Source organism: Squalius cephalus (assembly GCF_949319135.1).
Source record: "Squalius cephalus genome assembly, chromosome: 4".
NCBI classification, from domain to species: Eukaryota; Metazoa; Chordata; class Actinopteri; order Cypriniformes; family Leuciscidae; genus Squalius; species Squalius cephalus.
Genome location: NC_137125.1, coordinates 48,783,491 through 48,796,675, shown reverse-complemented (window position 1 = coordinate 48,796,675; position 13,185 = coordinate 48,783,491). Strand labels below are relative to the sequence as shown.

The window sequence follows — 13,185 nt, the reverse complement described above, 5'->3', positions numbered from 1 at the left end:
TCCATACAGTATAAAGGGAAGCCTGGCTTCAGTCATAAGCAAAGAGTCACATAGGCTGGATTTCTGGAGAATGAGATCACATCCTGAATCTCCAAACAGAGGAAGATCAGTAGAAACTCACACGTGTTTTGAGGAAACACTACAATGTGAACTAGATCGCACTTGTGTGTGTGTATTTTAACAGTTTGGCTTAAGCCTAGTCCCAGACTAAAATGCATGTTTGAGCTGTCTTAACTGAAAGTAACTTGCACTGACATATCTTAAAATATCTTAAAATATGTCAGTGCTTTTGTTTTGTCTCAAGATGCACACCAGTAATGTTTTCTTCTAAGGCACGTTTATAAAAGCTACTTAAATGTCCTAATTGAACTAAGGCCTAAATAAGCCTTGCCTATGAAACTGGGCCATTATGTCTTAGACAATATAATAAGCATTCAATCTCCATCCAGACCAAACCAATTTAAAACGAACTAAACTAGAGTGTCTGGTTTGCACTCATGTAAAGTTCACTTTCTAAGCAGAGGCCCCACTCGTGTCTGGAACATGAAGGATACAGTACAGCTGGAAAGATTTGATTAGTCACAGACTTCTTTGTGGGTGTGGTCCCATTGTAGCAAGCAAGCTGATTGGTTATAAACACCACTTTGGAATTTAGTCTCACAATAAACAGCACTTGACTCAAGGACAAAAAGGAAATGACCAGGAAGAGACTGACATTCAAACACCAAGACAAAAATCACCAGTTGTTTTCTAAACTGCGCTCAGATCAAAGCAAACCTCTGATTAGTCACAGATATCTCAATGCAAAACAGCAGAGGTTGATACAGAGGGTACATGTTTCTCAGCCCAGCGCTGTGTGTGATGGTGAGGAGGTCCTCCAGCCTTCCTCCACATAAAGGGCCCTCTGTGAGCCCGCTAGAGCTTTAGCTTCTAATTCTCCTGATTGGCTTATTGCTTTATTGAATTCTTCTGCAGAATCCTTGAACTTTGCTGACGGCATGCGGCCACAAACCAAGAGGCCTGTCACCACTCCCGGATTCAAGAGAGCATTTTACATGAAGGCATAGCAGAGCGAATTCAGACTTATGTGCTGTTTCATCCAAATAAGGAAGAAGACAGTGTTACTTTTGAACATCTCCACATTGACACTGACTGTATACACTCTTACAAATAAAGGCTTTTTATTGCCATTGATGGTTATATGAAGAACCTTTAGAATCCATAGAAACTTTCCATTACACAAAAGGTTCTTTATAGGCTACAGTGGGAAATTTAGATCAACTTTTTAGACAATTATTTGTATTCATTTTTGTTATACAAAGAAACAACACAAAATACAGAACAATTAAAACTTTCCCCAATCAAACATATTTAATAAAGTTAAAATATTTACAATAGTACATTTATATACAGTATATATATATATATATATACAAAAATATATTTTGCAGTCTTTTTCCTTTAAAAAATGAAAGATAAATTGGGAAATTTGATGTGGGATTTGTCTTTCCTATGGATTGAGAACACTCACAATCACCTTTTGTATATTTATAATACCTGCCCACATTCCAATTCATATCTCTGTATTGGGGTTGTCATGATGATTACATAATCTCTCATTCTATTTAAACATTCCAGCGTTATCAGCAGGAAATGGCATTACAAGACCAAGATCAAGATGAGAAGTTGATGACCATATCCTCAGCCTGTGATCTTCACAGGGGATTGATCTTTATTATGTAAATGGCTGGAGGATTCATGTTTTTCCATGGTAAAGATTAAAAATGAACACGTATGCACTAGTCCAGCCGCCGAAAGTAAGTTTGTTGGCTTGACAAAGCCTTTTTTCAATGTTGTATAAGCTTCCTAGCATATTTTATCATGTTGCTAACAAGTTTTAGTATTATTTTGCCTTTTGCTAACATGTTTGTAGCATGTTTTACTACATGAATTAACATGTTGCAAGCATTTTTATTGTGTTGCTATAGAATTAGAATGTTACTAACCAATTGTTAATATGTTGCTAGCATGTTTTAACACATTGTATGTTTTAAATGTTGCTGTTTTAACATGTTGTTAACATGATTTAGCATGTATTAGCACATTGCTAGCATGAATTAGCACATTGCTCTCATGATTTTGCATGCTTCTAGCATGTTTTAGGACAAAAGTGTTGACCCCCTCAATGAAAGTCAATGGGATTCTTCGTGTTTTTGATAGTTTGTCCGAGTCCGATCCATTAGAAAAGGTATAAGCTAGCAACTCGAGTCAGACCAGTCTGAAGATCTGATCCAAGTTTGGTGGTTGTAGATTTAAAGCTCTAGGATACTGACTAAATATTGTCTCATCAGAAGAAGAAAAAGAAGCTTAAATAGTAGATCAGTATTTTGGCTTTGTATCAAGCTAACATAAGAAATGAAAACAAGAAATCTTGTCCTTTAGTTAACTATAATAACCCAGTCTGGAACAAGGTCTCTGAGTGTGTGCAAAAACATCCAAAAGTCTCACTTCAAAAACTCATAAAACCAGAAAATAATGTTATGTTCAAATTGGGTTCCACAGTGCCCATCCTACTCTCCAAGAATAGAATTCCCATTCCAGCATGGGCAGATCTGATTTTCCCATGATTCAGTGAAAAAATACTGCAGTGTTTTTGGCATAGAGCTATGAGTTATTCTGCATGTGTTATTCCTCCACAACATATTCATATTACAGCACCACTCTCTGAATGCTGAAGAAAATCAGCATTAATGGAGAGCTGATGAGAATGACTGTTTCCTAAGACTCAAATAATTCATTCCCACATAGGTCGCTTGAGTTTATCTTCACAGATAGTCTAAAAATAACTGATGCCCCTTGGAAAATCTCTTTTGACCTTCTCCGCAGGGTCAAGTCAGAGGAGGTTCTTGACCCTTCCCAGCAGCGACTGATTTTGTGAGGAGCAGCAGAGATGTTCTTCCATTGTTAATACTTGAATGTCTGTGAAAACTGGCCTGCACTGACCTACTCATACTGTATATGAGAGGGAGAGAGGGAAGAATAGTAAAGAAGAGAGATTTCCCTGATCTTGAGACGGCTCTTCCCAGGACTGTGGTGACCTCTCCTGGGATCAGATTCTCCAGCCGGTTCCGGACACAAGTTCCATATCAGGAAATATATAATTGCTTCCTCAACAGATATATTCAACGTTTTCTATGATGATGCCACTTTGTAAAGAAACGCACTTATAGGCTGAACACATAATATTTTACAAATTTGCATTTTTGTAGTTGAAACAGATAAGATAACGGTGTCATTTTTTTAAAAAAAAACATGCTCTTTGAAACCTGTTTTCAAAAATTTGAATTTTCAGGCCCTCAAAACGCCATTTTCGTGGAAATGAGCGGTTAAAACATAAAAAAGTTTTCAGTTTTTAGTTGAAAACGTTGTAAACAGCCCCTTAGCTTCTGTTGTCTGTATTATCTTGTTCTTTGCCTGGATTTACTTCTGTTATTTTGTTTATATAAACTTTATTAGGCCCCGAGCACCGATGGTGTGAGGACCCTATTGGAATTGCTTCGTTTATACTGTATTTGGATCCCAAGTCCTGTATTTACTAAAACAGCCACGTCACAATTTCCTACTGTACAAAATCCATTTTTGAAAGTTGGAGGTAATGTGTTTCATTATATTTGTTATGAAGAAGAGATGGAATTTTATTTCAGTAGTTTAAAAGTTAAAGTTATATGCATTACTTTAAAAAAAAAGGAACGTGTAAATTTAAATTTAAAAGTAATGCGTTACTTTATCGTTACATCAAAAAAGTAATCTAACGTATTGCACGTAACTTGTAATTCGTTACTCCCAACACTTATTAACAGGTAGATCTGACTTGCTTATTAGAAATCATTTAAACGTATAGGTTGGCAAGTTCTATGTGCCTCGTTATATCAATTAAGTTTGAACAATGATGATTCAGCATATTTTAAAAAAGAACTGTGTGAATCACGTCAAGAAGTTTAATGTATAAACACATGTTCATTATTTAGCTGACAACCTGCCACAGATATTTGGGTAAACAACACAATATGCATGTTCGCATTATATTTTAGACATGTCAGCATATTCAGTCCCATTCAGAATTTGTCAGTCAGACAACTTTTCGTACGATAAGGGTTAATGGTATGCTCATTTAGATTAGAATCTAATTTTGACTGCATATTCCACAATGGAATTGCATTCACCACATCATCAGTTTCACAGCCAGGATGCCCTGCATGGAATTCTGGGATATGGTTAAAGGGCAAGTTAGTAGCAAAGAACAAGAGTGTTTAGAATGTATGAGCAAATTTGCAAAGCTTACTCTGCTCTTTCCCATGGTAAGCTGAATGACATCACTGGCCAATACATTGTCCATCTGCTGAACAAACCCACAGATGCAGATAAAGACACTGGCAAATGTTGCTACAGTGAGGTAATGTGGTGTTCTGTGATTGCACATTGATTCAGGACAGTGCTGCAGTCAAATCAACGTGAAACATTAACAGCTCTGTGTTACACACGACTCTTTTGGCACAAGTCAGCAATAGTTAGAGCTCCGCTGACTGGATTCATCACAGTGTTGGCATGCAAGACTAATCTTGAGGAAAAAGCACACAGATGCCTTTCAATTATAGGCAGTGATGCAGCCAGCCATGGTTATTATAGTTAGAAAACTTAAACTAAACAAACATTACCGTCTACTTTAGACATTCTACTAACTATAAGTAACTTTGTGACTACATGCCAGCTAGCAGTCATAAAAGTATTATTAGACTGCCTGCTTAATATCTGCTAACACTTTATTCTGATGCTCCCCAACAGACTAAGCAACTACATGTCAACTTATTCTACTAACCCTAACCTAACAGAAATAAAATAAAAACTAAAATAACACTGGTGACAGCTCTATAAAGACAAATGATCATTGAAACATAGTTTAGACCTCAGTGTTACCATCATGCAAATCATTATAGTCTGCAAAAGACGTCCCTTGAAAGGCTCCAGATTATCATGCCAAAAATCTTAAGGGTGTATATATTAGCTTAAAAAGGCCCATTTTAAAAGCATTGGCTTCTGTTGAGAAATTAGCATTAGGCTGCTGATTAATTGGATCATCATGTCAGGAAGCGCCAGCAAGACCTTCAAAACACACACACACATGCAAACAAAACAGAGCAGCTCTTATGTGAAAATAGTTCTGATAATGTCAGAACATGGAGATGGTGTAACATTTGTAGTCTTGGCTGTTGGAGGTGGAATGTGAAGCAGATCAAACGGCTCTGCCCAGGGGCGCACTGGATCAGATTGCCTTTTGGGTTGAGGCCCTTCATTCATTTGTGACATTTACAGTCGTTTTCAGCCCTAGCTCCACACCATCCCTAAAACTGGGCCCCGCGTCTTTCTGGAAAATCCCTGTGAGCATGTGTCTGGCTCCACTTGTGTGTTCCACGCTGGTGGAGGAAACGGGCCAATTACGGAGGCAAGAACTCAGACGTATATGATGTCATCGCTCACACACACACACACACACACACACACCCTTCTAACTGTGCTGTAACAAATTGGTTTTTTATTGGCATGGTTCCATGAAAGAGCTTTAACATCCATAGAACCTTTCCTTTGCACAAAAGTTTCTTTAGAATGGTAAAAGTTATTTTGATTATTAAAATGTGCTTTACACTAAGAAAAACACACAAATGATAAAATGAGAGATGTCAGCTCTCCTTTACTCCAGGTAAAGCCTAATGGTCTCCATCTTTATCACAGCTGTGGTATGAAGCAAGACTGAAAGTTGTACCCATTTTCATGAGGGCAAAATGGTTTGCACAGTGTCTTGCTGACCTCTGGTGTTTAAAACCGGATTTGCAGGGAGTTTGTTGCATATATATATCAAGCAGATTTGCTTTTAAAGGGATAGTTCACCCCAAAATATGTAAATACTTACACTCAAATTGTTCCAAATTTCTGTGAGTTTATTTCTTCTGTTGAACACTATTTTAAGTGTTAGTAACCAGACAGTTGACGGCACCCATTGACTTCCATAGTAGGAAAAAAAAACCCAAAAAAAAAAAAAACCATGGAAGTCAATGTGCCGTCAATTGTCTGGTTACTAACATTCTTTAAAATATCTTCTTTTGTGTTCAACAGAGGAAAGAAACTCATACGGGTTTGGAACAACATGAGGGTGAGTAAATGATGACAAAATTTTCATTTTGGGTGAACTATGCCTTTAACGTCTGAATTTATATCATATTGCAAATAATTTAAATAGATACAAATACACTTTTATCATTTAGAACAGCATATGATTTTTTATAATTTATGCAAATAAAATCAGTTACTCCTTTCTGACAAATAAATAATAATAAAATAAAACGTTTTTCAATCATCATATAAATTAACACGAAATTTAAGAAAATCCTCATGTAGATAATATATTAAAGATAATATATTCAAACCATTCTGAGCATATCTGGTTTATCTGATGTCCATATAAAATCCTGGAATTTACTAACTGGTTTGGAGCTGCAACAGCCTGAGTCCATTTCCTCACGTTAGGAGACTTTTATTTTGAAAGGTTATTCAAAAGTAATTTATTTGCTGCTGTTTTCGCTTTTTCTAGTTTACCGCGTTCATGCAGGACTGATTTAGAGGAAGTATGTATCAGACACATTTAAACAGAGTTTAGATGCAGTTTACCCATGAAACCTATATATTATTTCGTGTTTTGTTTATTGTCGCCTGAGTTCTCCAGTGTAGTGTTTGCTAGGGAAGTATTTTACAAGTGCACATTGCCTAAAAGGCGCATAATGTTACTCATCATTAACTACAGCTCGTTAACATGGTCTCTGGTGTTACATTCACAATTGTATAGTTTTATTTTCCTTCAGACGCAAAAGAGTGCAGTCTTATTTGAGTCGTTCAGATGCCTTGATATTCATTATGTGCCTTTTGTTATAGTCTGTTTATATTTTCTATTTTATTACAAGAACTTATGGTGTAGTGGAGGATCTGGTGCAGATATGACCCCATCAAAGGAAGGCATGATCTCCCTCATCGACAAGACCATAAAGCTTAGGAGGGAGGAACAGGCACGGCAGGTTGTCCTGGCATGGGCTGTGCTAAATATGTCTCTGGCTGGGATGATCTATACAGAGATGTGAGTTCATAGTCATACATGTTAAAAATTATTGTCTCTAATCTGATAAGTCTTCTGAACCACATGTAACCAAGTCACCTTGTCTTTTAGGTCTGGAAAGCTTCTTAGCAGATACTATAACATAACTTACTGGCCCATCTGGTATATTGGTAAGTATATAATAATATCTCAAAGGGTGTCAGTGATCTAGAACAAGAGTATTCAATCATTTAGATGCCACAGACACCCAAATATGATCATCCTCATTGATGGACCATCATTTAGTATAATCTAACTATGGTTTTCTTGGACAGAACTTGCCATGGCTTCCCTGTTCAGTCTCAATGCGCTTTATGACTTTTGGAAGTATTTCAAGTACACTATGGCCCCAACCACGATCGCCGTTAGTCCAGAACAGCATCAACTTCTTGGACTCCGGGGCTCAGGTGAGTTATTTGGCATCTGTAAGAACGTGTTTTGGGTAAAAACAATCATGCATAATGCTTATTTCTCATATCAATGCAAAGACAACAGATATAGTTAATTCTTGCATACGTTTATAATGAATTGAATTAAAGTCGAGATGGAACGGAAGTTGCAATAGTCTTCTCTTTCCTATCGTGACGCATGTGACCGAGTGAAACGGCTTCTCGAAGAAGAATAAATGTTGGACGGGACTTGATTTTGTTCATCGGTAATTGATTGGATGGTTGTGGTTTGCTATTGGTCGATCTCATGAGGGTTGTCCCACCCTCACGCCAGTAAACACATCATCAAAGAAGAGATGTTGCTGCATAAGGGAGGGGGAAGTTATTTTAATTACAGGCTATTAGAGCACATGGAAATGGGATGAATATAATAAATCAAAGATACAAATGACAATAACAGTGCTTTAAGTTTTTCAAGTACAGTTGGTCTATTTAACAGTATTATTCAAGTAAGAAATACAATGTTCAAATGCATAATGAAAATAATTTTAATAGGGATTCAAGCCTCTCCACCTCAGAAACAAGAGAAAAAAGAAGCTCCTGTATCAGTCCAGTCATCGCCCCTGCAGGGACAGAATGTACTCAGTTTTAGTCCTGCACGACCCTCAAGCACCAGCCCCAAGTTTTCCCCCAGCTGTGTCTCTGGGTTCAGTCCACCTCTGAGCAGCCCTTCTTCAGCAGGAGGACCCTTTTCACCCTCCATGGCATTTGGCAAGGTTGAGTACTCTGAAATGCTTCTTTAAAATTGTGTTGTCAATGTTTTATTCTGTTCACGCACCCACTGCATTTCCCTTTTTACTTTTTATGTCTGTAGGTGCTGAACTATAGTCCGAGTTCTTCTCCGTACCCAAGCAACCTCGGGCCGGCAGAAGGCACCAGTCTCCGTGCTCGTTACCGCACATCCCCATCCGTCTTTAATTCACCCGGAGGTAAGGAGGACTACATTGATGACCTAAAGACTTTGGAGAAGTTTTTGCGCACGGAGGAGGAGAAAAGCCACCGCAGTCAATTGGGTAAGAGGCCTGGATGCACATAAAGGTGTTGAATCAAACTGTGACTGTGCTAAGACCACATTTTTATTTAGGAAGTCCAGAGTCAACATCTCCAAGACACAGTCCATCGTTCTGGAACTACAGTCGTTCAGTGGGGGATTATGCACAGAGCCTGAGGAAGTTTCAATACCAGCCGGCCTGCCGTTCACAGGCACCATCTGCCAATAAAGACGACACAGAGCTGGGCTCCAAACAAGCTGCTGAAGAGGTGAGGGTGAAAGACAATTTCAAAGCATCTTTGTTTAATGCTTTTTTTAAAATATTCATTTCAAAAACAATTTCTTTAGTGTTTTAAAGTAAAGAGATTTATTACAGGTCTGGGCAAGAATCACAACAAGTCGTGTGGTGACGGATAATATTGACAGCTGGACTGCTAAGCTGAGAAATGTGAGTACATCCATCCTAAATTGTCCAAAAATGTTCGTTCCATCCATCCTAAATTGTCCAAAATTTCCATCCATCCTAAAATGTCCAAAATATCCATCCATCCTAAATTGTCCAAAATTTCCATTCATCTATCTACCCATCCAAAGTTTTCCATCCATCCATCCTAAATTGTCTAAAATTTCCATCCGTCCATTCTGAATTGCCCAAAATTTCAATCAGTCAGTCCATCCTAAATTGTCCAAAATTTTCATCAATCCGTCCATCATAAATTTTTCTAATTTCCATCCATCTGTCCATCATAAATTTTCCAAACTTTCCATCCATCTGTTCATCATAAATTTTCCAAACTTTCCATCCATCTGTCCATCATAAATTGTCCAAAATATCTATCCATCCTAAATTGTCCAAAATTTCTATCTATCCGTCCGTCCATCCTAAATTGTTCCAAATTTCCATCAATCCGTCCATCATAAATTTTTCAACTTTCCATCAATCAGTCCATCTTAAATTGTCCAAATTTTCATCCATCCATTCATCATAAATTGTCCAAAATATCCATCCATCCTAAATTGTCCAAAATTTCCATCCATCCATCATAAATTGTCAAAAAATTTTATCCATCCATTCATCATAAATTGTCTAAAATTTCCATCTATCCATCCTGAATTGTCAAAAAATTCCATCCATCCGTCCATTATAAATTGTCCAGAATTTTCATCCATCTGTCCATCATCAATTGTCCAATATTTTCATCCATAAATTGTCAATCTTTTTCTCTATCGACTTATTATTGCAGTGGATAAATGACACCATTCTAGTTCATCTGGTCAGAGAGATGGACTCTGTCAACAGTCAGCTCAGGAGGATAGGCTGCCCTGAGCTACAGATCGGAGGTAATCATCTTTTCTTCCAAAGATATTGAATTGTAAATGTTTGAGCTTACTTCATTATGTCTCACTTCTCTTTTCCTTGTTTCGTGAAGAGGCCAGTATCAGCAGTCTCAAACAAGCTGCTGTGGTCAAAGCCTCTGCAATTCCCACCCTCAATGCCATCGTACAGTATCTGGACGTCACACCAAACCAGGAGTATCTTGTGGAGAGAATCAAGGGTGAGCAGAATACACAATTCACTGATATTATCAATTGCGCTTAAACATTATAAATATTTCGACTTGACGTAGTCCATTATCATGAACCGGGATGATGCCCCTGTGTGTTCATTTGTATCACTGCTCTTGTCTTGCAGAACTAGCCCACAGTGGCTGCATGAGCTCTTTCCGCTGGAACGGAGGAGGAGATCTGAAAAACCGCAAATGGGACACGGACCTTCCGACAGACTCTGCTGTGTGTTCTTGCAAACATTTGCAGCATTTCATTGTTGCATTACCAATGTATTACAGTTTAGAGGAGATCCATAATATTTGTAATGATGCAGTGCATTTATTTTCACTCTACACTTAAACAAACACTTCTGTGCTCATCAGATCCTGATGCATGTGCTGTGTACATACCTGGACTCACGGCTCCCGCCACATCCTAAATATCCTGACGGAAAAACCTTTACGTCCCAGCATTTTATACAGACACCAGATAAACCAGGTATGCTCAGACAATGTGTTGCATTGAGTTTTATACAGCATTTTTAAAGAGTTAAAGTTTTATTATACTTGCTTTAGTGTGTAATGTTGCTGTTTGAACATGAAAAGGTCTGCAAGTTCAAGGTCAAGCAATGTCCCTCCAAAGGGAGTTCTTCTCTATATCAGTATGCACTGAACTCCCTGAAACGCCTCTGTTGTAATATATTAAAGGGGGGGTGAAATGCTCATTTTCACTCAATCTCCTGTTAATCTTGAGTACCTATAGAGTAGTATTGCATCCTTCATATCTCCAAAACGTCTTTAGTTTTATTATATTTAGAGGTGAAAGATTGGCTGTACCGAGTCTTTCCGGAAAAAACCGAGCGGCTGGGGGCGGGCCGTGTGGGCGGTGTGCTATAGCTGTGCTAACTGATCTAACAACAACACAGAGAGACATTTGAAGTAGTTTACTCACCGTGACTGCTCGATCCTTAAGCATTAGACGATCTGCAAATAAGTCGATCTGGGCTTTGTTTATAAAACAATCATCGTCGAAATGCAGGGAACAAAGAGTCGTGCACAACCTCCGTTGATGCTTCGAAAAAACAAACTCCATCCACTATTCCCTTAACGCTGGGTTCTTTGGGAATCTGTGCAGGGTTGTCTTGCCCTGCCAACCAAAAACCCACTTCTTTGGTGACATTGACTTCCCTAAAAGCCGAGCATAGCGCTTTGAGGTAACGTACTGCTTTCGCTCTCTTCTCTCTCTAGTCTACGAGTGCGCGCGCGGCCGCGGAGAAGTGCCCTTAGGACCCATATAAGGAAATTCCGCTCTATCTTACGTAAGACAGAGCCATACTCGAAAAAAACTTTCCGAAACTTGTGACAAACCGGAAGGAGTATTTTTGGAACAAAAATACTCCTTCAAACGTACAACTTAACTTTTGAAACTTTGTCCATGTTTAGCATGGGAATCCAACTCTTTAACAGTGTAAAAAACTCAGTATGCATGAAACAGCAATTCACCCCCCCTTTAAATCATTCCTGTCCAAGGCATACACAAAAAAGGTGTGAGGCCAGGTTGAGTTAAGTTAGTTGGGAGTTGAAACTCGCAGTTATGGTGTGAGGTGGGACATTTCGCAAACATACTCAATCACAACACATTGGTCCAGTCGACCAATCAGAGCACATTGCACTTTTCAGAAGGAGGGGCTTCACAGAGACAGAAACTAAACAGAGCTGTACTGACAGACTGGGAAGAGGTGCTACAACAATCTCAAATATGACATTTTATGTGTGAATTTCTAACAGACGTGTCCAATGAGAACCTGTTCTGCATCCATCAAAGTAGCACAAACCCTCCTCATTTTCAGCTTGTCTACCAGGGACACGTCTACAGCTTGCCCAAGGTGAGTTGATACTCTCCAACCAAATTTACAGTGAAGGAACTCTTCTGTTCTTGTGACTTATTTTGCTTTCTTCCCCCCTCCTCTCACAGGGCAGAAATAACTTGTTCCATACCATCCTCATGTTCCTCTACATTATCAAAACCAAGGAGTCTGGCATGCTGGGGTGAGTTTAGATCCATCATGTTATTTGTGATCTGCTTGGTTGTAAGGAATTATATGGCTAAAATAGCTGTTTACTTTGATGCTCTCAAATGTTGTTACATTGAAGTGCGAAATGGATGAAACCTTTTCCACACTTTTTTTGCAACAGGAGAGTGAATCTCGGTCTTTCAGGAGTGAATGTACTCTGGATCTTTGGGGACTGAGATGGTCATGTTTGCCGCTTGGAGGAAAACACTGCACAAGCCTTGAGATGTGATAGACTTTTTTACCTTTACATTCTTGTGATGTTGAATGTTTTTGAGATGCATTGTACTTGCAAACTTGATGCAAATACAGATTAAGCACAGAAATTCGTTTTAGCTGAAGAAAATGTTTTTTAACTTCAACACTGAGATATTTATGGCTTGAAGAACAGAGTCAAAATACACCATTGTTCCACTGGATTTTGTATAAATATTTTTTTGTATTTTTTTCATCATACAAGAAAAACGATGTAGTTATACATGAATGTAAATTCTTCCAAGCTAGTCAGAGTGGTTGGCCACGGCAGGAGTTATATGATTTTTAAAAATCAGTTACTGGTAGTTTTTCTTCACCCTTTCTTTTCTGTGTGAATGAACACCTGTTACAACCATACAACCACGAACAAGCATAAGACAAATTTACTTTTGGTGTAATGATGTTCATTAACTTGCTCTCAATGAAGGGCTTTTCTTATTTCTCCTCACTATTACTTTTACAATGTACAGAAGAGCTTGGAGGATAGGTGATCCTGATCTTTAGTGCCAAATTACATAAACAAGAAGTGTTTATGTTGTTTGTATTTTGTATCGTGTCTGAAGTGAAACTTGAAGTGAAATGAGCTTCCACTTTTGTCTTTGGTTTTCAATTTAATAAATGCCCAGCATTGTTCTTATATTTATCACTCCATCGCCTTAAACTCTATTCCTTC

The 13,185-nt window shown here is 38.3% G+C and overlaps 1 protein-coding gene across 3 annotated transcripts; it reads left to right on the top strand.

Annotated features, from left to right (window-relative positions):
* The first annotated feature begins 6,618 nt into the window (after positions 1-6,618).
* On the top strand, positions 6,619-13,158 carry tmem209 (transmembrane protein 209). 3 transcript variants are annotated; one of them, XM_079868585.1, is made up of 15 exons: positions 6,619-6,677; positions 7,011-7,180; positions 7,271-7,329; positions 7,474-7,605; positions 8,143-8,363; positions 8,462-8,660; positions 8,732-8,907; positions 9,015-9,086; positions 9,883-9,979; positions 10,069-10,194; positions 10,332-10,429; positions 10,570-10,684; positions 11,974-12,071; positions 12,161-12,234; positions 12,382-13,158. In XM_079868585.1, exons 2-15 carry the CDS (start codon positions 7,044-7,046, stop codon positions 12,434-12,436), a joined length of 1,659 nt encoding a protein of 552 aa, XP_079724711.1. In that variant the 5' UTR covers positions 6,619-6,677; positions 7,011-7,043; the 3' UTR covers positions 12,437-13,158. The 3 variants fall into 3 exon arrangements, with proteins under 3 accessions (XP_079724711.1, XP_079724710.1, XP_079724709.1); XM_079868584.1 differs by lacking the exon at positions 6,619-6,677 and adding an exon at positions 6,688-6,865; XM_079868583.1 differs by lacking the exon at positions 6,619-6,677 and adding an exon at positions 6,873-6,889.
* Positions 13,159-13,185: the final 27 nt, after the last annotated feature.

Bases quoted from the DNA above. Each gene is read 5' to 3' on its own strand.
- tmem209 (XM_079868584.1), top strand. The intron at 10,195-10,331 runs GTGAGCAGAATA...CTTGTCTTGCAG, and splicing joins TCTTGTGGAGAGAATCAAGG to AACTAGCCCACAGTGGCTGC. The intron at 10,685-11,973 runs GTATGCTCAGAC...AATTTCTAACAG, and splicing joins ACAGACACCAGATAAACCAG to ACGTGTCCAATGAGAACCTG.